General features: G+C 47.4%; 1 protein-coding gene and 1 long non-coding RNA gene across 2 annotated transcripts in view; both read right to left on the minus strand.

Moving 5' to 3' along the window:
- LOC100596990 (golgin subfamily A member 2) overlaps positions 1–21,754 on the minus strand; it is a 36,452-nt gene extending 14,698 nt beyond the window's left edge. Inside the window, 15 exon segments of the mRNA XM_030815120.1 lie at positions 138–196; positions 1,587–1,672; positions 1,768–1,860; positions 1,945–1,999; positions 2,259–2,297; positions 3,158–3,238; positions 3,422–3,481; positions 3,878–3,962; positions 4,082–4,119; positions 4,372–4,469; positions 5,122–5,128; positions 19,506–19,590; positions 19,592–19,626; positions 20,475–20,522; positions 21,722–21,754. Of these exon segments, the coding sequence (XP_030670980.1) occupies positions 138–196; positions 1,587–1,672; positions 1,768–1,860; positions 1,945–1,999; positions 2,259–2,297; positions 3,158–3,238; positions 3,422–3,481; positions 3,878–3,962; positions 4,082–4,119; positions 4,372–4,469; positions 5,122–5,128; positions 19,506–19,590; positions 19,592–19,626; positions 20,475–20,522; positions 21,722–21,754 (902 nt within the window).
- On the minus strand, positions 11,105–18,510 carry LOC115835394. The gene is made up of 4 exons (XR_004030359.1): positions 18,471–18,510; positions 14,896–14,939; positions 11,466–11,516; positions 11,105–11,203 (listed from the first exon to the last, which is right to left on the minus strand). It is a non-coding gene; the product is annotated as an uncharacterized LOC115835394 (long non-coding RNA).
- Positions 21,755–26,077: the final 4,323 nt, after the last annotated feature.

Genomic DNA, 26,077 nt, shown 5'->3' on the forward strand with positions numbered 1-26,077 from the left:
GGCCCTAAAGCTTAGCCTGTGCACACATGCAAACCTGTATGACCACCTCATCATGCTCACCTGCAGCCCTCCCACCTCCCAGCACATCACCCATGCTAAGGGCCCCACACCTCCCATCCCACCCTCCCCCGTCCTACCTGTTCTTGTATAACTCCAGCCTGAGGGCATCGCTGTCTCCGGTTAACTGGTTGTTGTACTGAAAATACAGAAAGGTGAAGTCAGGATACAGCAGGCAGAGGAGCAGCTGGCAGACCAGGAACGACAGCTACAGTGACTATTCCACAGTAACACTTCCTCACTCTCAATCACGCCTGACATGTTTGCAAGGCATTTCCAAGCCCACAGTCTCATTTGTTTCTCAAAGAACTCAGTAAGGGTGGAAGGGACAGGGAAAGAGATCGAATTTATAGCTGGCTACCAGAGGCCCAGAGAAAAAAGAGAATATTGCTATTGTTATTACCGTTATGACTGCCATTGTTGGAACCTTTATTGAGTGCTTCACCAGGCACCACGCTAACAATCCCATTTAATCTTCACAACCACCATAGGAGACAGTTACTATTATCACCTCTATTGTGTAGTTGAAAAACATGGGGTATTAGAGGTTAAGTGCTTGTCTAAGATCACTCAAACAGAGCTGGGATTTGAACACTCAGGTATATCTGATTCTCTAAGCCCATTTTTTCGCTGTGAGGCAGGAAAATAGGATCTGGAGGCAGGGAACATAAGTCCTGTTCACACTACAGCTATAACAGGAAATATCCTCTCTATGGGGCCTATGGCTAAATGACTTTGTAACTTTACTTCATCCTCTCCATTTACATAGGGCATACCCCAAGTAACTAATGGAATCCTGTAGGGGGTAAACTCCCAAAATTTCTGTAACAGTGCCTTTCAGCCCTTATGCTCGGGTGCGCTCCCACACTGTGGAGTGTGTTTCAGTTTCAATAAATCCCTTCATTCCTTCCTCGCTTTGTTTGTGCATTTTGTCCAATTCTTTGTTCAAGACGCCAAGAAGCTGGACACCCTCCACTTTTAACAGCTGGGGGTGGGGGCACAGATGGTAAGGGGGATAATGTTGTGATTTTTGAAGGGTACATTCCCGTAGTCCAAAACTCAGAAAATACAGAAGGGAACTATCTCCCAGCCACCCTGCTCCTCTCTCCTGAGTTTTTTACAAATCCTTGCAGACATGTTTTATGTATATTATCATAGTAAACACACACGTGTTCCCTCTCTCTGCACAAATGGTAACATACTAAAGATTCTCTTCTGTACCTTCACAGTGCAAGTACAATATCTCCCACCTAGGACTTGGCCAAGGCCACAGCCAGGTAAGGGCAGGGTAGGCACTTGGCCTCCGAGCTCTGCATCCAGTGCTTGCTCCCCACAGCACCCCCCAACTCACCCACAGCAGCCGACACAGCCCCAGGCTGACTCTAACAACCACGCACAAAAGCAGTGAGAAATGGCCCATGCTGCTTTCTGGGCAGGACACTCCATCCTGCAGAAGGGACCTAAAGGTCCCTCACTCCTCCATCTGGAAAGCCGGGCTGCCAGGGTATGGGGCAGGTGGTTGGACTCACCCTATCTGCCTTCCTCTGCTCCTGCTCCAACTCTCCCACATGACGCCAGGAATACAGCAGATGGCTGGCCAGATCCTTGGCCTCTTCTAGAATGAGAGAGGTTGAGATGGGGCCCAAAGGACTACCCCTAAAGGCCTGTCAAAGCACCAGGTTGAAGGATGATGGGTGCCCAGATTCCCACCTTCAAATTGCCTGGCAGCACATTCAGTGTGACACAGTGCTGTCTTCAATTCTGCTTTCTCAAACATCAAGATTCTAATTATCTGAATTGAACCTTTAGGAGAAAAGCCAAGCAAATGCTGAAAGAGAAGGAAAGCAACATTCTCCAGAGGACAGGAGGGAACTTCACACCCTCCACTCACCTGTAATTGCCTCTTTAGGCCTCCCCAGTTTTGCTGGCTTTCTTGCTTTTCCTATAGGAAGAGGAAGACAGAGCTCTTACTAGGGGGAGGCAGAGGTGGCACAGCAAGGGACATGCCCCCAGAATGCCACCAATGCCCCAGGACAGGCCCACCCTTGGGACCAGGTTATCAAGGACCCTGTGGGGATGAGGTGGAATCTCGGGGGTGAGTCTTCTTCCCCAGGCTGGTGTCGGCAAGAGAAACTGGGGCCTCTACATCTGAGTGCCCCCCAAACCCAGCAGTCATGTCATGAGCAAACAAATCACATTACTTCTTCTAGTTACTCGACAAGTTTTTGGTTGTGCTGTTTCTGTGGGGAAAGTCAAAGGAAGGTGACCGAGGGTGGCCCCCTCGACTCTATTCCCCAGACCAGGAAGCGGTAGACAGGGGCCAGAAACAGATTTTAAAGGCAAAGTTCTCAGACCCACTAGGACCATGATCTGGTAAACTCTCCTCAAGCTCCCAAGGACAGAGGATTTGGGTCTTTGTTGGTTTTGGCCCACAGCCACAGAACTGAAAGTCTGAATCTGGATTCTCCCGAAAGGACAGTAACATAAACCTTTAGAGATGGAGTCTGAGAAAAGCTCACCCTTCTACCAGCTTGTGATTTAGAAAGGTGCATTCACTCAACAAACATTGATTGAGCACATACAGGCCAAGTACAAGCAGAGATATAGGACAGAAAAGGACAGACAGGATCCCTTGGCCCTGAGGTTTACATTCTACTGGACCTTTAAATCATGGACTCTCAGAGCTAACAGAGACTTTTGATGCTCTCTAACTCTACCTCCTTGGGAAACACAAGCCCAAGGAGGAGAGATGGCTTGTCCAGAATCAAAGAGCAAATTAGGGCCTGAGTCAGAATGGAAATACAGGGCTCCTGACAACCAATCAGGCCAGTGCTTCCCTGAGAAGCCACAACCCCAGGGCATGTGTGGCAAGGGCTGGAGCAGGGGTGTCTGGAGAAGAGACAGTAGGCAAAGAGGGCAGCAACAGAAGAGCCATGATGCATGCTCCGTGCTCTGGGGTACCTCCAGCTGAGGCCTCGGCCCCCCTGCTCCCCATTTGCCCTTGGCATCGGGGACCTCCAGCCCTTTCTTCAGGGCCCCAAGGGGAAACTGGAGCCCAGGACTTGCAGCATGGAATCAGGGGACCACATTGAACTCTTACCAATGACTCAGTGGTTTTATTCAGTTGACTGATTGTTACGTAACTCGAGTCCAGGGTGACTGTTACCTCTTGGTATCTGCTCTGAGGCGCGTGAAGAGAGGAGGAGTTGGAGGAGGACTAAGGGGAGAGGTAGAGAGAGCAATCATCAGGTTTGGGGGATGTGTGAGCTGTCTCAGCTGGCAGAGGGGCACCCAGCCCCTGCTGTGGGAGGAGGTTGGAGGGCTGGCCTGCAGGGTCACTGCGTCATGGCCCAGGGCCTCTTACCTCCAGATCCTTCAGGGCAGCAGATGGTGCAGAGCCCTCCACATGGACACCTGTTGCTGACTACAAGAGATGAGAGTGCACATGGAGATCTTCTGTCCCCTCAGTGTCTAAGCCCTCTGACTTCCTTTCTTCCCCAGCAACTGGCAACATTTTCTTTTCTGCCTAACTTGGACCCTTTATCCCATAACCTCTTTGTGCCAACTTCTTTCATGGTTTTTATCTCCCCACCATCCCTCCCTCCCAAGCAGCTCTCATCTGGTGTTTCTACAGTAGGACAAAATGATGTAACCAGCCACGGGGTCCAACTCCTTCATGTGAATAGCTTCAAGGAAGAAGCCTCAGGGAAGAGGCAACTTCCTCAACATGGTCCAGTAAATCGGCCAGTCCCAGGATCTTTCCTCTCTCTGGTGATCCCTGCCTCAATTTCTTTCTATCATACTTTCCTTTCCCCCACACTCCCCTTAATTTCTGAAGTTCCTCAGAAACAACGCCACTGAGCTGTTGGGAGAGTTGTTGCAGGCTCTCAATTGATGAGAAGGTCCTAAGGGCAGAGACACAGGCATCAGGGGTGCAGGTGGCTCAATGGGAAAGAAGGTGTTAGACAGTGGCCTCCCTGACTCCCTCAGCCTAGAGACTGCTGCCCTGATAAGAGACACTCACTTGCTTTCATCCATGAGATTGGGGCTAGCATGATGATTCTGTGTGGGAAGAAACATATGTGATGGTCATTCAATTTCTGTAAGAATCACTGAGGACAGGTGAGCCAAGTTCCCAAGCTCATTCCAACAACATTCTATCTCCCCAAACCTCAAGGAAAAGCCCAGTCTCAGCCTTCCCCCAGCCCAGTCCCCAGGAAGGGCACTTGGCCCTAGGGAACAAACTACTTGTGAAAAGAGAAGAGAATCCATAGTAGGTACAGAAGGGCAGTGGGCAGAGGAGGAGGCATGAACCTGAGGTGCTGCTATGCTAGCAAGACTGGCACCAGGGCAAGGGACACCACCAGGTAACACGGTGTCATTGGCAGGTGGCTAGACAGACGCAGCATCGTCTTTGGCGTCTGTCACAGAACAAAGCAGGGCGTTAGGGGGCCATGCAGGAGAGAAGGTGCCTCAGTGCCATGGACACAAGAGTGTGCAACAGGTATGACAGATGCTCGCACAATGACAGTGACAGTCACGCATGCTTGGAGCCACTTGGGGGTGTGGATATGGTTTGCCCAGGCCTTGGGCTGCTAGGCAGCATTTTGAATGGCCAAAGATCAAAGCAGGGGCTGCACGGCCTCCTTCATGAACACATGAGGACCTCGCTCCCCCTGGAGCTCAGCAAAAGACAGCAGCAGGTTCTGACCTGTAGAGGAAGGTGTACCAACGTGAGGGAGGAGAAAGGCATTGTTCCTCCAGAAGGCCAGTCTGTGCCACAGAGTGACCCTAACTGGACCCCTCCTGGGCAGAGGACAGTGATGAGGAAGTAGTAGTCTGGGCAATGTACAATGTAGCTGTCTGCCTCTCTCTTCTCCCTTCCCTTCTCCCTTGCAGTGGCATAATCAGCAGGGGCTACCATCTCCTACAGCTCGCCCAGCTTCTCCTGCAGCTCCTCCTCGACATGCTGCTCAGACTAAAGTGCGCTGGTGATCTCCATGTTCTCATTGTTCTGGACAGAGAAGCAATCACGCCACCCACTGCAGCTGGAGACCGCAGAACTTGGTGTCTGCCTCCCATGGCGCTGGGAAGAATGGAGGCAGATTAGAAAAATGATCCCCTCTCCCCCACAGCCATCAAAGCAGGGCTCTGGCTCACAGGTCCCTTTGGAATTGCCACTTCACATAAGGGCTACACTGCCCCACTTAACAGGTGGGAAACAAAGGCCTAGAGGGTGAGGGAGGAGGGCAGTCTCCCCAGGTGGGATGAACCAGTTTTACAAAGCTGCTCTCTGCAGCTGCTCCTTGAGCTCAGGATTCTGGGAGAGTGTGGGGCTGATGGTGGTGAGGTCATTTTGCATGGTCCCCAGGGTTTGCCTGCGTATCTCTGCCTGCTCCCCTCAGAGCTCAGCCACCCGCCCCAGCTCCAGCAGCCTCTCCTCCTGCTCCCAGTTCAGGCGTTTCAAGCCCTCATTGTCTTGCATGTGGGCCCACTGGAGCTGTCCTGCTAGACTCTCCAGCTCCTTCCACAGGTGCTCAGCCTCTGCTTGTAGCTGCTGCTGCAGCTGGAGACCCCAGAACTTAGTGTCTGCCTCCCATGGCACTGGGAAGGATGGAGGCAGATTAGAAAAATCATCCCCTCTCATCCACAGCCATCAAAGCAGGGCTCTGGCTCACAGGTCCCCTCAGAAGTGCCGCTTCACATGAGGGCTGTGCCCCCTGCTGGGGGCTCCAGGGGTGGGGATTCAGCTGAGAAAGGAAGCAGACAATAAGGGCCTCTGTATTCTCAAAAAAACCGTCCTCTGGATACACAGCTCCTCTTGGGCTCCCCAGACTTGGCCTCCCTGCTAATGATTCTCAAAAAAACCCTCTGCATTCTCAAAAAAAAACCCTCCTCTTGATTCACTGCTCCCCTCGGGCTCCCAAAACTTGGCCTCCCTGCTAATGATTCCTCGAACCCTGATGGTAGTCAATCTTCCAAGCCGCTATCAGATAGAGGCAACTGTGGGTGGCTGACAACAGGCACTTTTTCCTCTTTGCTGACGGGGACAGCTGAGGCTCATGACGATTACAAGACTTGCTGCCTCCTGGCACAGACCTCTTTCCCTCTGCCTCAAAGCCTTTCCATGCACCCACCTCCCTGACATTCTAAGCCATCCCCACAGCCTTCTGATGCCAGTCCTGCTCCCAGGTCACCCCAGCCCCAGCTTACCCATCTGGCTCTTTAGTTCAGCCAAGCTCATCTCCAGTTCCTGTACTCGACTCATGCTATGCGCCGTCTCCTCCCTCAACGTGTGCATCTGCCCAGAGCACACGGGGAAAGGGCCCTGGAGAGAGGGGCTGGCGGCTGGACAGGCTACCATCTCCATCTCTGTCCCTATCTCCACAAAGCCCAGACTCATGACCACCTCTGGCTGTGCTCCTCCCATTTCACAGATGCCTGGAACGATCAAGTGACCTATCTATGGTGGGGGCTGAAGGGTCAGGTCTCACCTGCTCTGACATCTCCCGCATCCTCTGCCACCACATGGCGCTCTCTCCTTTCAGATTCTCAGCATGTTGATCTTTCTCCATCTGTAGTTGTTTCAGTGACTCCATCACCTGCAAGAACGGGCACAGAAGTTAGGAAGGGCTGTCACTGGTCCTCACCTGCTCCTGGCCACCTGGGGTCATCTTCCTTATACATCCCTCCCTCTGCAAAGCCTCACCTGCCCCAGGTGTGCTTCCAGCTGTGCCCGCTACTCCATGGCCTGCTGTAACTGCTGGTTAGCATTAAGGGCTTCATAACCAGCTTCAACTCCTCCATCTGGGAAGCTGGGCTGCCAGGGGATGAGGCAGGCTGTAGGACTCACCCTGTCCATGTTCTTCTGCTGCATGGAGAGAGCAAAGAGAGTTCATTCCAATTCTCCCGTAAACTGCTGGGAATACTGCAGGCAGCTGGCCAGATCTCTGGACTCCCCTGAAATGAGAGAGGTTGAGATGGAGCCCAAAAGCCTGTCAAAGCACCAGGTTGAAGGATGACGGGTGCCCAGATTCCCACCTTCAAACTGCCTGGCAGCACGTTCAGTGTGATACAGTGCTGTCTTCAATTCTGCTTTCTCAAACATCAAGATTCCAATTGTCTGATTTGAACTTTTGGGAGAAAAGCCGAGCAAATGCTGAAAGAGAAGGAAAGCAACATTCTCCAGAGGACAGGAGGGAACTTCACACCCTCCACTCACCTCTAACTGCCTCTTTACGGCTCTCCCTGGTTTTGCTGGCTTTCTTGCTTTTCCTATAGGAGGAGGAAGACAGAGCTCTTACTAGGGGGAAGCAGAGATGGCACAGCAAGGGACATGCCCCCAGAATGCCACCAATGCCCCAGGACAGGCCCACCCATGGGACCAGGTTATCAGGGACCCTGTGGGGATGAGGTGGAATCTGGGGGGTGAGCCTTTTTCCCCAGGCTGGGGATCGGCAAGATGAGACTGGCACCTCTACATCTGAGTGCCCCCAAACCAAGCAGTCATGCCGTGAGCAAAGAAATCACGTTACTACTTCCAGTTGATCCACAATTTTTTGGTTGTGCTGTTTCTTGGGGAAAGTCAAAGGAAGGTGACCAAGGGTGGCCCCCTCGACTCTATTCCCCAGGCCATGAAGCGGTAGGCAGGGGCCAGGAGTGGATTTTAAAGGCCAAGTTCTCAGACCCACTAGGACCATGAACTGGTAAACTCTCCTCAAGCTCCCAAGGACAGAGGATTTGGGTCTTTGTTGGTTTTGGCCCACAGCCACAGAACTGAAAGTCTGAATCTGGATTCTCTCAAAAGGACAGTAACATAAAGCTCTGTGAGGCAGGAAAATAAGGTCTGGAGGCAGGGAACCTAAGGCTGTTTTGCACTGACTTCCTAGAATCAAACTGAGTGGTAAAGAGTGGGAAGTTCAGATCTGGGGATCCTGGGCCATTCCACACAGTGCCCTTTAAAAGGTCTAGAGTTGGGCTCAATGTACAACTTGGTCAATAAATATCTCTATTGTGAAGTTGCTTTGCTTTAGAAATAAAGTATTAAATAATTTTTAAAAAGATCTCAGGCCAAGGATGGTAGCTCATTCCTATAATAACACTTTGGGAGGCTGAGGTGGGTGGATTACTTGAAGTCAGGAGTTCAAGACCAGCCTGGGCAACATGGCAAAGCCCCATCTGTACAAATACAAAAATTACCCAGGCATGGTGGCATGCACCTATAGTCCCAGCTACTTGAGAGGCTGAGGCAGGAGGATCGCTTGAGCCTGGGAGGTGGAGGTTGCAGTGAGCCGAGATCATGCCACTGCACTCCAGCCCTGGTGATAGAGGGAGGTCCCATCCCAAAATAAAAAACAAACAAAAAAAAAAACTCTACTGTCTATTATTACCGTGGAATAGTCGAAGTGTTGGCTTGAACCTCAGAAGGAAACAGACTCATGAGCTAGCCAAATAAGTGTAATCTATATAATAATGGTTTTCATCCATGATGCATTTAAAACAAATTTAAGCCCTAACCCTGAGATTCTGATTCCCCAGGTCTATGGCAGGGCCCCAGTTTGTAGATTTTTAGCAGTCTCTAGAGGATTCTATGGCAGGACCAGAACAAGGACCCAAATTTTCCAGCTCTTGGCTGGAGCCTCCCCATAACCTGCATGATCCCTAGACCATGTCCCCAGCTGGATGGGGCTCCCACCACCCCTGGGGCTGCAGCCTCTTGCCTGAAAGAGGATCTTAGCCCTCTCCAGCTTCCTTTGCAGTTGCTTCAGATTGAGTCTAAATCTTCGGTCACTAGGACTTGAAGCTTCTCTTCTAGTTCTGAGTTCTTCTGCTTCCGGTCCTCATTGTTTTGGCTACGGCCAGAGGCAGTAGAGAAAGGAATGAAGGAAGAACAGAAAGGACTACTGTGAAATCAATGAAGAGCAGAAAGGACTGCTCCTCTATCCTCACCTTGTCCCACAACCACAGAACCGTGGCATTGGAAGGGACCTCAGGAATCAAAAGTCACAGGTGGCAGTCCAGAGAGAAGATATGAATTCCCCGAGGCCAAACCATGAGTCAGGGGCACAGCCCGCACTAGAGCTTAGCCTGTGCACACATGCAAACTTGTATGACAACCTCACCATGCTCACCTGCACCCCTCCCACCTCCCAGCACATCACCAATGCTAAGGGGCCCACATCTCCCATCCCACCCTCCCCCATCCTACCTGTTCTTGTATAACTCCAGCCTGAGGGCATCGCTGTCTTTGGTTACCTCCTTGTTATACTGCAAATACAGAAAGGTTAAGTCAGGATATAACAGGCAGAGGAGCAGCTGGCTGGCCAGTAACAATAGCTATAATAACTATTCCCCAGTTAACACTTCCTTACTCTCAATCACAGCTGACATGTTTTCATGGCATTTCCAAGCCTATAGTCTCATTTGTTTCTCAAAGAACTCAATAAGGGTGGAAGGGACAGGGAAAGAGATCGAATTTGTAGCTGGCTACCAGAGGCCCAGAGAGATCAGAGAATATTGCTATTGTTATTACCCTTATTACTACCACTGTTTGAACCTTTGAGTGCTTCACCAGGCACCATGCTAGCAATCCCATTTAATTCTCACAACCACCATATGAGACAGTTACTATTATTACCTCTATTGCGTAGATAAAAAAACATGGGGTATTAGAGGTTAATTGCTTGCCTAAGATCACTCAGACAGAGCTGGGATTTGAACACCCAGGTATATCTGATTCTCTAAGCCCTTTTTTTCACTGGGGGTTGGGACACAGAAAGGAAGGAGGAAATTTTTTGTTCACTTTTTGAAAGGATGATAAATTCACATAGTCCAAAACTCAGAAGGTACAGAAGGGAAACATCTCCCAGCCACCCTGTTTCTCTCTCCTGAGTTTTGTATGAATCTTTTTGTGGCCAATTCTCCCTGATAGTCACACAGACAGGACTTCATGACAGTCACACAGACAGCCCTGCACAGCACTCCAGTTATACAAACAAATTTCCACAGAGCTGCCTTAACATTGAACAAATAGTTAAACCTAGGGAAATCCGTGCCCAGGTATCAAAGCTAAAAATGAAACATATGGTCAGTAGGACCCTTGCATAGGCTTCTCCCTAACCTGGAGCAAGTCAAAATAATAGAGACAGTCTTATATTCCTAGTCTCGGGTCGACAGAATCTGAGACGAGTCAAGGAAACAGTGGCAGCTGTTTGAATAGATTCATCGGAGAGTCTAAGGCAGTCTCCGGACCAAGCTATAAGGGAGATAAGATAGAAATAATCATTCCAGTACCACAGTAGGCAGGCCTTGAAGGTACCAGGGACTTCACAGCTTAATAAGACTTAGAAAGCATTTTTTGCCTCTGACCTTCTAGTTGAAACAAAATTAGTTATCAATAGACTTAGGCGAATGCTATACTGTACGTAGACACATAACCCCAACCTATATAAACACTAAGAATATCATAACACTTCGAGTTGGTCTGGTGGAATTATCTCCAGCCTTCTCTCTATATCCGGTTACAGCAATATATTCCCTTCTTTCCTAGTTTGCTTCTTATTTTTGAGCCTCAATAAAATGCAGCCAGACCCAGTCTGGCTCTGAGACCACTTTCAAGCACATTTTATGTATATTATCATAGTACTTACACACAACACACACACACACACACACGTGCTCCTTCTCTCTACACAAATGGTAACATACTAAAGATACTCTTCTGTACTTTCACAGTGGAAGTACCATATCCCACACCTAGGACTTGGCAAAGGCCACAGCCAAGTAAGGGCAGGGTAGGCACTTGGCCTCTAAGCTCTGCATCCAGTGCTCCACGTCCAAGCTCTGCTTGCTCCCCCAACTCATCCACAGCAGCCAACTCAGCCCCAGGCTGCCTCTAGCAACCACACACAAAAGCAATGAGAAATGGCCCATGCTGCTTTCTGGGCAGGACACTCCATCCTGCAGAAGGGACCTAAAGGTCCCTCACTCCTCCATCTGGGAAGCTGGGCTGCCAAGGGATGGGGCAGGTGGTAGGACTCACACTGTCCATGTTCTTCTGCTGCATGGAGACAGCAAAGAGTCCAATCCAACTCTCCCACACACTGCTGGGAATACTGCAGGCTGCTGGCCAGATCCATGGACTCTCCTGAAATGAAAGAGGTTGAGATGGAGCCCAAAGGACTCCCCCAAAGGCCTATCAAAGCACCAGGTTGAAGGATGATGGGTGCCCAGATTCCCACCTTCAAACTGCCTGGCAGCATGTTGCATATGATACAGTTCAGTATTTAATTTTCTTTTCTCAGACATCAGTATGTTGGTTCTCTGAATTTGAACCTTTGGGAGAAAAGCCAAGCAAGTGCTGAAAGAGAAGGAAAGCAATAAGAGGGAACTTCACACCCTCTACTCACCTCTAACTGCCTCTTTAGGGTTCCCTGGTTTTGCTGGCTTTCTTGCTTTTCCTATAGGAAGAGGAAGACAAAGCTCTTACTAGGGGGAGGCAGAGATGGCACAGCAAAGGACATGCCCCCAGAATGCCACCAATGCCCCAGGACAGGCCCACCCATGGGACCAGGTTATCAGGGACCCTGTGGGGATGAGGTGGAATCTGGCGGGTGAGCCTTCTTCCCCAGGCTGGGTGTCGGCAAGACGAGACTGGCACCTCTACATCTGAGTGCCCCCTAAACCCAGCAGTCATGCTGTGAGCAAAGAAATTACATTACTAGTGTGATTCTACTTGATCCACAATTTCTTGGATGTGCTGTTTCCTTGTGAGAGTCAAAGGAAGGTGACCAAGGGTGGCCCCCTCCTCTCTATTCCCCAGGCCATGAAGCAGTAGGCAGAGGCCAGGAGTGGATTTTAAAGGCCAAGTTCTCAGACCCACTAGGACCATGAAGTGGTAAACTCTCTTCAAGCTCCCAAGGACAGAGGATTTGGGTCGTTGTTGGTTTTGGCCCACAGCCACAGAACTGAAAGTCTGAATCTGGATTCTCTCAAAAGGACAATAACATAAACCTCTATGAGGCAGGAAAATAAGGTCTGGAGGCAGGGAACCTAAGGCTGTTTCACGCTGACTTCCTAGAACCAAAATGAAAAGAAAACCCTAACTTTCCATGTCTAAGTAACAAAAGAAACAGAGGCTACTACCTTTGACCTCTTCTGTGAGGCAGATGGGAAATTGGCTGTCTGCAACAAGTAAGACTGATTGCTGGTCAAGTCTTCATTTGCAAAGAAGTATAACTTTGTAACTTCATTCTAGCCTCTGATTGGTTGCTTTTTGCAACCCATCAGATTGTTTGCACAGGAGTGTGACTTTTGTAACTTCACTTCAGCCTCTGGTTGGCTGCTTTCTGCAACCAATCAGACTGATTGCGGCTACCACTTCAGTTACATGAGGTGAGCATGAAGTGGCCAATGGGAAACTTCTGGGGGGTATTTGGACCCAGGAAGATTCTGTATCCAGGCCCCTGAGCTGCTGCTCAGGCCCACTCCCACACTGTGGAGTGTACTTTTGTTTTCAATAAATCCCTGCTTTGGTTCTTTTGTTGCTTCATTCTTTCTTGGCTTTGCTAGGCGTTTTGTCCAATTCTTTGTTCAAAATTCCAAGAACCTGGACAACTTGTAGTCATGACCTTCTACCAGTGACATCTATAGATGGAGTCTGAGAAAAACCCACCATTCTGCCAGCTTGTGATTTAGAAAGTGCATTCATTCAACATTGACTAAACACATATGGGCCAGGCACAATTCTTCATAGCAGGGATATAGGATGGAAAAGAACAGACAGGATCCCTTGGCCCTGAGGTTTACATTCTAGTGGACCTTTAAATCTTGGACTCTCAGAGCTAGCAGAGACTTTGGTACTCTCTACCTCCTGGAGAAACGCAAGCCCAAGGAGGAGAGGTGACTTGTCCAGAATCAAAGAGCAAATTAATGACTGAGTCAGGGCAGAAATACAGAGTTCCTGACAACCAGTCAGACTAGCACTTCCCCAAGAGGCAACAATCCCAAGGCGTGTCTGGCAAGGACTGGAGCAGGCGTGTCTGGAGAAGAGAAAGTAGGCAAAGAGGGCAGCAACAGAAGAGCCATGATGCATGCTCCATGCTCTGAGGTCCCTCCAGCTGAGACCTGGGCCCCCCAGCTCCCTATTTGCCCTTGGCACTAGGTGCTTCTAGCCCCTTTCTTCAGGGCCCCAAGGGGAAACTGGAGCCCAGATTGGCAGAGTGGAACCAGGGGACCCTACTGGACTCTTGACTATTTCTCAATCATTCTGTTGAGTTGATTGTTTGTTAGATAGCGGGAGTCCAGGGTACCGTTACCTCTTGGTATCAGCTCTGAAACGCATGCAGAGAGGAGGAGCTGGAGGAGGACTGCAGGCAGAGTTAGAAAGGGCAATCATTAGGGCTGGGAGCTGTTGGGCTGTCTCAGCGGGCGGAGGGTCATCCAACCCCCACTGTGGGAGGAGGTTTGAGGGCTAGCCCAGAGGGTCACTGCACCTTGGCCCAGGCCCTCTTACCTCCAGATTCTTCAGGGTAGCAGATTGTTAGAAATGAAAATTCAGAGTCATAAGGAACGCGAACACACAAACAAAAGATTTCTCAGCAAGGCAATTTTACTTCTGCAGAAGGATCCTGTTTGCAAGCCAGATTGCCATGAGAGCACACCAAACAAAGGAAAGCAGGAGTTTTTATCCCTGACGCATCAGGACCCCACTGCTGTGTCCTATCTCCATTGGCTGGAGCTGGAACTCACAATCTAAACTGATTATGACTGGCTAAAATCTTAAAACTTTCCTAAATAGGTAACGGCACAATGGAGAACAAAGAAAGGGAGGGGGTTACGTACAGGAAACTAGGATAATAATAACATTTCCAAATAAGGAAAAGGCATAGGCTACAAGCTGGGACATGCCTGGGCATGTCCGAGCATATCTAGGCAGACTAGAAACTAGAATAAACAACTTAGGCTTTGTTTAATATATAAGGACATAGAAACATAGAGTACACTTATTTCTCTACTATATTTAACAGCTACCCAGGGCATAACAAAGAGTCATTAGTAAACTAAAAGATTTATTAGTTTGTAGCATAAAAAGAAAAGAAAACTTGAGAGAAGTTTTTAAAAGGAACTATTATTCTTCTTAACACTTACTGTTTTTAAAAAGGGAAACTTTGAAGAGGAACTTTTTATTCTTAACAAGATGATGCAGGGCCCTCCTAGTGGATACCTGTTGCTGACTACAAGAGATGAGAGTGCGCGTGGAAATGTTCTGCCCCTCAGTGTCTAAGCCCTCTGACTTCCTTTCTTCCCCAGCAACTGGCAATATTTTCTTTTCTGCCTATCTTGAACCCTTCATTCCATAACTCTTTTGTACCAAATTCCCTCACAGTTCTTATCTTCCCACCATCCCTCCCTTCAGAGCAGCTCTCATCTGGTGCTTCTGCAGCAAAAAGTGATGCAACCGGTCATGTGGTCCAGCTCCTTCATGTGAACAGCTTCAAGGGAGAAGGGTCAGGGAAAAGGCGACTTCCTCAACATTGCCCAGCAGCAAATCAGCTGCTCCCAGGATCTGCCCTCTCTTGTGAAACCCTGCCTCGGTTTCTTTCTATCATACTTTCCTTGCCCCTGCACCCCACTCTGGGCTTCAGTTTCTGAGGTATCTCAGAGGCAACACCATTGAGCTGTTGGTAGAGTTACTGCAGGCTCTTGGTCGATGAGAAAGTCCTAGGGGTGGAGACATGGGTCATGGGTGCAGGTGGCTTGATGGGAAAGAAGGTCATGGGCAGTGGCCTTCCTGACTCCCTTGGCCTAGAGACTGCTGCCCCAATAGGAGACACTCACTTGGTTTCACCTGTAAGATTAGGGCCATTGTCAGCATTATGTTTCTGTGTGGGAAGAAACATATAAGAGGGTCATTCAATTTCTGGTAACAATCACCCAGGGTGGGGTGAGCCAAGCTCCCAAGCTCATTCCAACAATCTTGCATCTCCCTAGACCTCAAGGAAAGGGCCAGTATCAGCCTTCCCCCAGCCCAGTTCCCAGGAAGGCCACTTGGTCCTAGAGAACAAGCTATCTGTGAGATAGCAAGACCCTGTCTCTCTAAGTTCTCACCATGTTGCCCAGGCTGGTCTCAGACTCCTGGGCTCAAGTGATCCTCCCACCTTGGCCTCCCAAAGTGTTGGGATTATAGGTGTAAGCCACTGCACCTGGCCTATTAACTGTGTTTCTGATTCAGGCCTTTTCAGGGAAAAAAAGTTGCCCAACTAGAAGCCTCTCCCCACTCTCTGGAGGTAAAAAGAGAATAAACCATGGTCACCACCCCCACCCTGTCCTTTTACATCCAGAAACATCTACCCAACTAAGAAACCACCCAAAAAAACAGACAGAAGACATCTGCCCTATGGCTCTTGGCGAATTAGAAATTGTGGGGCTTCTTTCCTGGGAACAGCAGCTGGGGACCATCCTAGGATTCGGGACTTGGAGTCATTTGGAGCCTCTCCCTTGCCCCGAACTGGACCTACTTGCTTGACCAGAGCCCCACCTGGCCTGTCTCCAGGCTCTGGCCTTACTCTTGGCCCAAGCATCTGGCTCTAGAGATCTTCTAATATCCAACAGGCCAGGTGGGCAGACAGTGGAAAAAGCTGGCTGACCAGCTAAGCTTGACAAGAGAAAAACACCAGGGAGCCAGGACCTGGACAGGGAAGCTGGGTTTGGAGGAAGTGGCTACACCTCACTCCAGGGAAAGGACTGCCTGCTCACTGGAACCTTCGGTCCTGGCCTCTGAAAACCCAAATCTGCTTCCCTCCTCAGAGCAAGTGCTGTAGAGGCTGGCAGAACTGAAGATAATTTTAAGTCTTATAGCTAAGAATGGAGTTTAAAAAAAATAAAGCCTACTCTCCTCAAATGGTCTCATCCCATTAAGATTTTTTTTCTCTCTCCATTATTCCCTACTTCTGGAAATGTTATCAGCTCTACTCAGGATACTGCAATCACAGACCTATACTCCTGGAGTAGAAAACTTACATGGTTGGCCGGGCACGGTGGCTCACGCCTGTAATCCCAGCACTTTGGGAGGCTGAAGCGGGCTGATCACAAGGTCAGGAGATCGAGGCCATCCTGGCTAACATGGTGAAACCCCGTCTCCACTAAAAACACAAAAAATTAGCCGCGTGTGGTGGCGGGTGCCTGTAGTCCCAGCTACTCAGGAGGCTGAGGCAGGAGAATGGCATGAACCTGGGAGGCAGAGGTTGCAGTGAGCCAAGATCGCACCACTGCACTCCAGCCTGGGTGACAGAGCGAGACTCCATCTCAACAAAAAAAAAAAAAAAAGAAAGAAAATTTACATGGTAATAAAAACGAGAAATTTAAAAAAAACTTACATGGGAAACAGTTATGGATATGGAGAAGGTATAAAAGCAGCAAGGAGCCAGGTGCAGTGGCTCATGCATGTAATCCCAGCACTTTGGGAGGCCGAGGCTGGTGGATCACTTGGGGCCAGGAGTTCCAGACCAGCCTGGGCAACATAGCAAAACCCCATCTCTACTAAAAATACAAAAAAATTAGCCAGGCATGGTGGTGGGTGCCTGTAATCCTAGCTACTCGGAAGGCGTGAGGCATGACAATCACTTGAACCCAGGAGGCAGAGGTTGCAGTGAGCCAATATCCCGCCACTGCACTCCAGGAGACAGAGCCAGACTCTGTCTCAAAAACAAAAACTAAAACTAAACAGCAAGAAGGAAATATGTGGATCTGGGCCTTTGTTTCCAGAACAGAGAGACCTGGGCTGGGCACACAATCTCAGAGCATTGGGAAACAGGCTCCAGACCCCCTAATCCGCTGGACCATTGGCAGAGAAAGCCAAATACACGGCTGCAGGATGTCCTTAGGCCTGTGCTCCCCACAGTACCACTCAGTATCTCCTCTGAGCTGGCAAGGTGAGTTACAGCCCCTGGACAGACCTGACTGACTAGGGGGGTGGGTAACAGGTGTGATGACTGAACAACTCTCTAACAGCAGCCAAGGGTGCTCTGTCTTACTCCCCCTCCCCATGCCCATCTTCAACAGGATCTGGCGCCATTTGTGCCCTGCTCCTCTGGCTTGTCAGGAGCCCCCCAGGCAAGTTAGATATGAAGGAAATGCCAAATCACAACCAGAGGAAGTCATCTCCTAGCCCCATGTACCCCCATGCCCTGCCCCCCACCAGGCTCCCTGTGCTCCTGAAAGGTGCTCTGTGAGTTCATAATGATGACCATAACCTCACTGCTCCCCCTGCCTCCCCGACTCCCCTTATGGATGAATGTTTACCCACCTTAAATCTACAAGCCAGCCTCAAATGCCACTTCCTCTGGCCTCAAGTCCATTCGGAACCAAACTACCCTTCAGCTGAGCATTTGGAATTTTCCAAAATTCTCTCTTGCCTCCTTCAGAGGAGTCTGCCTCACTCAGTGTGCAGCCTAGCTTGTTCATCTATTCTCTCCATTGTTTAGTTAGCAAAGTGTCTTTGCTATCAAGAGCCCAATGAATATGACTAAGTGTCCATTTGATTTTAAAGAGATTAGGGGCAGAATGTTTTGGTCATTTATCTGTTTGGTTAACCTCATATCTTTTACAGTTAGTTCCTCTGAAAAAATAGCTTCAATCCTTCCAACTGTAATGTGAACTCATTTTATCTTAACCCTATGTTCTCTACTCTTAAACCAAAGTGAATTAATTTTAAAAAATCACAAATTTCTATGTGGTCTAATGATCTTTGCCTTTAGGGCAAAACCTAAAAGTTAGTTGGGTTTTTTACTCCATCCCTCCTAGTCTGAGAGTATCATAGTGGGCATTCAAAAGCCCAAATCTCAGGCTGGGCATGATGGCTCATGCCTGTAATCCCAGCACTTTGGGAGGCCGAGGAGGGCAGATCATTTGAGGTTAGGGGTTCGAGACCAGCCTAGTCAACATGGTGAAACCCTGTCTCTACTAAAAGTACAAAAACTAGCTGGGCATGGTGGTGGGCGCCTGTAATTCCAGCTACTCAGGAGGCTGAGGCAAGAGAATGGCTTGAACCCGGGAGGCAGAGATTGCAGCAAGCTGACATTGTGCCACTGCACTCCAGCCTGGGTGACAGAGCAAGACTCCATCTCAAAACAAAACAAAAAAAAAGCCCCAAATCCCACAGCCTGCTCTGAAAGTCATTCTCACATTGTTTTTAAACTTTAATGTATGTCACACCTTCTCTAAAATGATAAAAGATGTGGGGGAAGGAAAAAACCCAATCAATCAAGCAGGTGAAGAAGCAGACATAAACAGGCTGAAGGTTAAGGCAGCAAAATAAAATAAGCCAAAGGCAAAGTATCCCCCAAACCAGAGAAGCCTAAGGGCATGCACAGCTGGAGACAGCAAGCCAGGGAGGAGTCTCAGCACTCCCTCACCTTCCACTTGTCCAATGTGGGGAACGCAGCACCTTCCCAAAGTCCTGAATCTACAGGAGGCGAAAAGGGAAAAACAAGGGTGGGGGAGAAAGAGTCGCTTAGAGAGAGGCAAGAAAGCCAGGGAATGAGGAAGATATAGGTTCAGGGAAACGAAATGCTGAAGAAGAACCTGTGGTTTTGACCTCCTCCCACCAAATGGCCACCTGCTGCCTTGCCAGGGGCAGGAACAAATAGATGGGAAAGTCCCCTAAGCGATGCAGTCACACAAAGTGGGGTCACCTGACCAGTGCAGCTCTTAATATGCTCACTGGACCCCTCTCCTCAGGCCCAGGACGTGGGTGATGAATCTGGTAGAGCTCCAGAAGACCTCCACCTCTATTTTAAAAACCAGACTTCTGAGTAAGGGTTCACTTGAACAAAGGGGGCTCCAGCTAAAAAACGAATTTGAAAGACACTGATCTTATCCAGTATCATCTTACAGAGGAGGAAACTGAGGCCTAGTGGAAGAAGTGATTTTTCTGTGGTCACTCAGCAAGCTGATGGCAAAGATGAACTCAAAAGTTAGATCTTCTCCTAATCCTAGTGCCTGGGGCTCTCCTCACCACATGCTGGGGTCCTTTCAGTGACTCCTAAAGGGACAGCCTGATGGCAAATGGCTGTTCTCATTGGCCTGGTTTCCCCCTTGAGACTGGGGATGAGGAAAATCAAACAGCAACTACCATTTCCTGGGTGTCCTGGGTGTTTACAGCAGGCCCCGTACTAGGGATTAACATAAAAACAACAGCAATAACAAATCTCATTTAAACCTCACAAATATATGTAAAACAATACCACCCCTGTTTTACAGATGTGAAAAAGGAGGCCCAAAGAGAACTCAAGCAATTTGCCCTAAATCGTATCCCTAGCAGATGGAGAGGTAGGATTCGAACCCAGAATTCTTAATCAGTACCCAACAGTTCTTCCACAATCTTAACAATTACCCTCTACTGCCCTTTGGGCCCCCTGCCCTCAGGAGCCTGGCCAGCCAAGACTCACATCCCCAGGTGAGTGGCAACCACCAGAAGTTATTGTCTCAGTGCTACTGCCATTTTTTTCTTTTTCTTCCTCTTTACTCCTGCCAAACACCAGGGCTGTTCCTCTGCTGATATTCTCTCAACTTTGGAAAAGAAGAGCAGTAATACTAATGAGAACTACAAGCCCCTACAGTCACATCATACGTTACAGTTTTTACAAAATACTCTTATATACCATCTGATTCAATGCCACCAACAACTGTACAAGGTGTTGTCACAATCACTTATTGACAGACAGGGATTGATACGATGGCTAAAAAAAAGGCAATAATGAAACTTAAACTCAGTCTTCTGATCCAAGCTCTGGGGTTTTGCCAAGAATCAGCAGCTGCCAGGGACCAAAACCAGAGGTAGAAAAGTAAACATGAAATAGGCAGGAACTGTACTCTGTGCGGTTCAGAGTCACACATCCTCTCATGTCTGATAGAGTAAGAAGTGCACCAGCACCTCTTAAACTTTTACATCAATGTATCCTCATGGCAGAAGGCAGCCTTTCTGTTAAATCTGGGAATTTTTCAGAAAGAGGACAACCCAAGCCCATTTCAGAGAGAAGTCTGGTCTACTCTTAGAAATCTATGTGACTGTCACCCCTAAGTATATTATTTTTTCTCTTTCAAGAGAATCAAGCGAAACTGATGCTTCAGAAAGATGCCCCATATTTATCCTGTGCCACAGAAAGTACCCTAGGTTGAGATGAGGTGAGAAAGATTCAAGCTGTCAAGTTCAGTTTCCCAAGATCTGTTCCACAGAAGATGAGCAGATCTCACTCCAGAGACCACTGACTGAAGGGCACTCTGGTCTCAGAACCATGGAGAACTCAAATATGAGGTAGAGAACTCAGAAAACAAAATGCTAAAGTCTCAAGAGTAGAAGCCTGGAAGGAAACCAACCAATCCCATTCTCCCATTGACAACTGTCAATGTTTGCTCACCGGTTGGGGCAGGGGTGGGGGCACGGCAGGGAGTGTAGGCTTTTCACACTGTCAGTGTCGAAATTAAGGGAGTAAGGCAACCTGAAACCTCTTACTCCCAGGTTCCATAGTTCCCATTCCCCTTCCAGTTGGAAATTTGTGCTGCAACCAGAGGAACCAGAAAGGGGGTGAGAACACTTAGGGGACTGGGTCCTAAGATCAAAGGCCAGTCTTGTGGCAATAATGACAGTTCTCAGGGGGACTGTGACACACTACATTCCACTCCTTGTTGGGGTGATCAGACCCAACACCAGGCCGTGGGGGCTATGAAGTCCGGTGGAGTCAAAGGAATGAGAAAAGACAAGTTAAGGCATAAAGTGGGACCAGGGGGCCAACGCTAGTATGGAGGCTGCGAAGGCCCCAAGCTCTGGGAGCCCATGCCATTTATTGGTAATCCAACAAAGAAGCAGGTAATGAGGATATCAGGGTTGAGAGAAAGCAGTGCATCAGGTGAATGAGCTACAGCTGTGATGGTTTAGCATTTTCTTTGCAGTATATGGAACACGTTATGCTACTTGAGATAATGGGAAATGTGTTCTTCTAGTTTAAGATACAATCGTTTTATGAACCTGGGATTGCTAGAAGCAAGGAGCCAGCAAGTCTAGACACATTCCAGAGGCCACAAGAGGTTTTATGCCCTGAGCCCTGGATTCCATCCAAGCCATGAGGGGTTTTATGCCCTGGGCTTAGATTGTGGTGTGGCAGGGCAGACTTCCACCCTTTAGCATGGAGTTTGGTGTTCCAAAGGTCATGAGCTGTTTTATACTCTGGATCCCGGACATGTTCCAAGACTCTTTTGCATTACGTCAGACATGCAAGCCCTGCCTCAGCTTCTCTCCCAACCCTTAGCTTTTCTCCCAACAACTCCTCCCTGGGCAGGGGGGGCCACATTGCTCTGAATGGGGGAGGGGGTGCTTGGAGACGTGAGCTCAAAGAGCCCAGGGAGGTCTGGCTTGGGGTGGCAGGAGGTGAGGGCCAAATCTGGAGTGGAGAGCCCTGGGAGTCATTGGCCCAAAGTCACCCAGGGGTGACCAGTGAGGGTGGGGACTGGGCTGCTGAGGGGGCAGGGCTGGCTGAAAAGACTTTGGTTGTGGAAGCCCAGAGGCCCAGCCTGGTATGCCTCAGGAGTGGCACGGACCCTGGCAGTGGTCCTGCTGCCGAAGGGAGCTTAGGGCTGGGTCAGGTAGCCACAACCCCGTGCATTTTACCTTTTTTTCTTGGCCTTGACCAATTGGCTGCATTTTACCATTTTTTTCTCGGCTGTTTCCAATTCCCTATGTTGGTTTCTTCCGACACCACAGGGCAGGGAGGGAGGTGGGGTTGGGACCACATCAGTGTAATCCTGGCAACCACTGCTAAACTAAACACTTCTAGGCAGCTACCACGCAGTTGTGCGACTGAGCCAGAGGAGGCGTAACCAGGGCTGCGCTAGAACGCAGGATAAGGGAATCACCTCAATGCTCCAAGCCCATTGGTTGACGAGAAAGGAGGGAAAGGGAAAAAAAAAGGGAAAGGAGGCATGGCCAGGTGGCAATGTGGCCAGAGGGACCTGTGGTTTCACAAGGAAAGCTGCACAGGCAACTGCTGTCCCCGCCCACTCCAGGAAAGGGGCAGGGCTGGCTTTCACTTTAAAAACTTTAAAACTTAAAAAAAAAAAATCTGCATGTACTTTATATATATGTGTGTGTCTATGTGTGTGTATATGTGTTCTTTCAGAGCTGTCTTTATTATACAGCTTCTATGCCAGGTCTTTGATTTTGGCCTTTATTATTCATCTTCAAATGGAGCACAAGAATTACCAGTATTACCACAATTGAGGTACAAATCCTATAAAAATGGAAAACCCACAGCACGCTCGATGATTAATGCAGCAGACTATATTATCCAACATTCCAATAAGATAAAATAATCACAATGACTTATCTTTTTTGGAAAAAGTTATTTTATTCTCCTACATTATTGTTAAGATTTTTTTTAACAAGAAACATGTCTAATATCTTTAAAAACACACATTTTTCAATTTAATAAGCACTCAAAGCTCTTTACCCGTTTAAAAAAAAATTACAAGGCCCTTCTAAAGTAAGGCTAAATGCTAAGTGATGAGGGAGAGAAAAAGGACATAGATAACTCCTACTCTCAAGGGGTTAATCACTGAATCCTATTTGACTAGAATCACCTGGCCTCTCCAAACCTTGCAAATGAAACTGAATTTCTCACTCGATACTAGGCTATGACTTGCAGCAATTGTGAAAACCAAGAATTGTGTTATGTCACTGGGTATTGCATGTTATCTGAATTCCACACTAGGCTGGGATCAAGGGCTGAATCTTTCATAATTTGCTCCATAACCTGTGTGCTTCTTATCCCTGACCAAAGTAAGCTTTCTTCTAGAGTTCTACAATTTACAGTTAGTATACAAGAATGGTCCTCAAAAATGTAGTCTCTGGACCAGCACCGCCAGCATAACCTGAGAACTTTTTATAAATGCAAATTCTCAGGCCCCACCTTAGACCTGATGAATCAGAAACTCTGGAGTAGGGCCTAGCAATCTGTGCTGCAATAAACCCTGCAGGTGTTCAGGAACCTCTGGCATACAGCAGGTAGAAAAATGTGTTTCCTTCTGTAGGTCCAAAGCCAGGGATACTGTATGTTCTGTCTTGATATGAAACAAAGACATGCAATTAAAAGACTTAAATCTCCTTCCTACTCCCACCCTCCAGCTAATGTGTTTTATTTTTATAAGTTAAATAAGAAAACAAGTGGCAATCAGAGATTTAATCTAAAAAGTATGTTTACAGGTATCTGTTCTCATCCAGTCTGATCTTATACAATACCATGTACATCCTCCTACATCTAAAGTTTTAGAAAGGGACCTTCACAATATAAGTCTAAGGCACACTAGGAGTGCTATAATAAAAGACCAAGTAGATCTGAATGTCCAAACTTACTAGAGAAGAAAAGTGGAATCACTGACTGTATTTTCAAATTGCATTCAACAGGAAATTAAGATTTTTGAATTTTTTTCACCTTCGTACTTCCAAGTTAATAGAATTAAACCAGAATACTCCATACTTTCAAAGCCTCTAGCCAGGCAAAGTTTTACTTTATTATTTCTTGCTTTTGATTGATATAAAGCAGAGTCCTGGTAGGCATATTGTGTATACTTGCAAAGATGCAGAACTAAACAGTTGTTAATATTAAAACAAAAGTCCTGTAAACCTCAGATGGTGAGTGTAATACTTTAGCACTAGCACCAAAGTCTCAAATATGAAAAGATACCAAAAACACCACTAGCAAACAAAAGTAAACTCTCAGCCGGAAGCAGTAATTCATACCTGTAAGCCCAGCACTTTGGCAAGCTAAGGTGGGAGGATTACTTGGAGTCAGGAGTCCAAGACCAGCCTGGGCAGCATAGTGAATTCACATCTCTACAAAAAAAATTAAAAATTAGCACGCCTATAGTCCTAGCTACTTGGGAGTCTGAGGTGGGAAAATCGCTTGAGCCCAGGAGTTTGAAGCTGCTGTGGCTACGATCATGCCACTGCACTCTAGCCTGGGTGACAGAGCGAGACCTAGACAATTACATTCAGTCCTGCTCCTGTTTATACTAAAATCAGTAAGTTAAAATGCTTTCATTCAGCAGGATAAAAATTAAGTGACATGGCCAGGTGCAGTGGCTCACATCTGTAATCCCAGCACTTTGGGAGGCCGAGGTGGGTGGATCACCTGAAGTCGGGAGTTCGAGACCAACCTGACCAACATGGAGAAACCCCATCTCTAATACAAACACAAAATTAGCCAGGCATGGTGGCGCATGCCTGTAATCCTAGCTACTCGGGAGGCTGAGGCGGGGAGAATCGCTTGAACCTGGAAGGGGGAGGTTTCAGTGAGCCAAGATCATGCCACTGCATTCCAGCCTGGGCAACAAGAGCGAAACTCCATCTCAAAAAAAAAAAAAATTAAGTGAAATGTGGCTGGGCGCAGTGGCTCACGCCTGTAATCCCAGCATTTTGGGAAGCTGAGGCGGGCGGATCACCCGAGTTCAGGAATTTGAGACCAGACTGGCCAACGTGGTGAAACACTGTCTCTACTACAAATAAGAAATTAGCCAGAGGTGGTGGTGGGTGCCTGTAATCCCAGCTACTCAGGAGACTAAGGCAGGAGAATCACCTGAACCTAGGAGGCAGAGGTTGCAGTGGGCCGAGATCATGCCACTGCACTCCAGCCAGACTCTGTCTCAAAAAAAAAAAAATAAATTAATTAAGTGAAATGTGATTTTGGAGCTTGGGTGGCTAAAAAAGGAAAGAATATATAAAGCTAAACAACAAATTACTTACTAGGAGAAAGTTTTTGTAACCTCAGTGACAGATAAAAGGTTTATATCCTAAGCCCATAAAGAAATCTTTAAAATTACTCAGAAAAATGATTTTAAAGGATAAAATTATTTTATAATTTTATAAAATTACTCAGAGAAAAACAAATGGTTTCCAACAGAAAATGGGCAATGGAGAAACAGACACTTCTCACAAGAATAAAAATTGCCAATAAGCATATAAAAGATTCAAAAGCACTAGAAATCAAAGAAATGTAATGAAAACAATGAGATTTTTTGCCTAAAGACTAGCAAAGACGACAAATGGAAGGGGGAGGCTGGAGCTCTGTCCCTGTTGGTGGGAGTATAAACTGAACTAATTTTCCTGCACAGTAATTTGAAAATGTCTATTAAAATCCCTAAAACTGTTTTATATTATTTTCCTCCAGAAATTCTACTATGAATTCAGTCATAAAATGCTTGCTCGAGTCTATTAAAATGTATATATGAGGAAATTCACCTCTGGGGTGGCAATGATTAACTTAATATACATCCAGCTATTAAAAATGATGATGCCAGGATATATTTACTGCCATAGAAGCATGCCCAAAATATAGTGACAAAAGATTATATATTATGATTCTACTTTTTACAATGTTTATATGCATAAAGTATAAAAAGCAACAAACCAGAATGTTTTGAGTGGCAAAATTAAAGATGTTTCTTTATATTTTGTCATCCAAATTATTACAGAAAAAATGTGATTTCCTTTATAATCAGGAAGAAGTGTTATTTTCATTTACTTATATTTAAATTTCTTTTTCTTTTTCTCATGAACGTATCCCATGTAGGCTAGAGAGGTAGAATCCCTGCCTCTTGAGGTCAATCAGTCCATTTTTGGAATGTGCACTACACAAAGCTGCCCCATCTTCCTTTTATTTTAAAATGTCTGGAAACATTTTTGTTTTAAATTGTTTTATTGTTCTCAGAGTGTTTTTTAAAAATATATGAAATAGAGGAAAAGGCAAAGGAAAGGCTGACTCCCCACCTTCCTGGGGCTGCTCTTCCAATTTTTGCTGCTATTGCTATGTATTAATATTCACTGGGTACTAAAAAGATGGGCAGCCCCTTAGACACTTTTTTCTTATCTCTTTCTCATAATCTCACTTCATTCCTTCATTCACTTATTCTTAAAGGGGTAATGTGTACAAATACATAGTTTGACAAATTTAAAAATGTAACTATAAAAGTA

The sequence above is a fragment of the Nomascus leucogenys genome, chromosome 6 (genome assembly GCF_006542625.1).
Source record: "Nomascus leucogenys isolate Asia chromosome 6, Asia_NLE_v1, whole genome shotgun sequence".
Lineage (NCBI taxonomy): Eukaryota > Metazoa > Chordata > Mammalia > Primates > Hylobatidae > Nomascus > Nomascus leucogenys.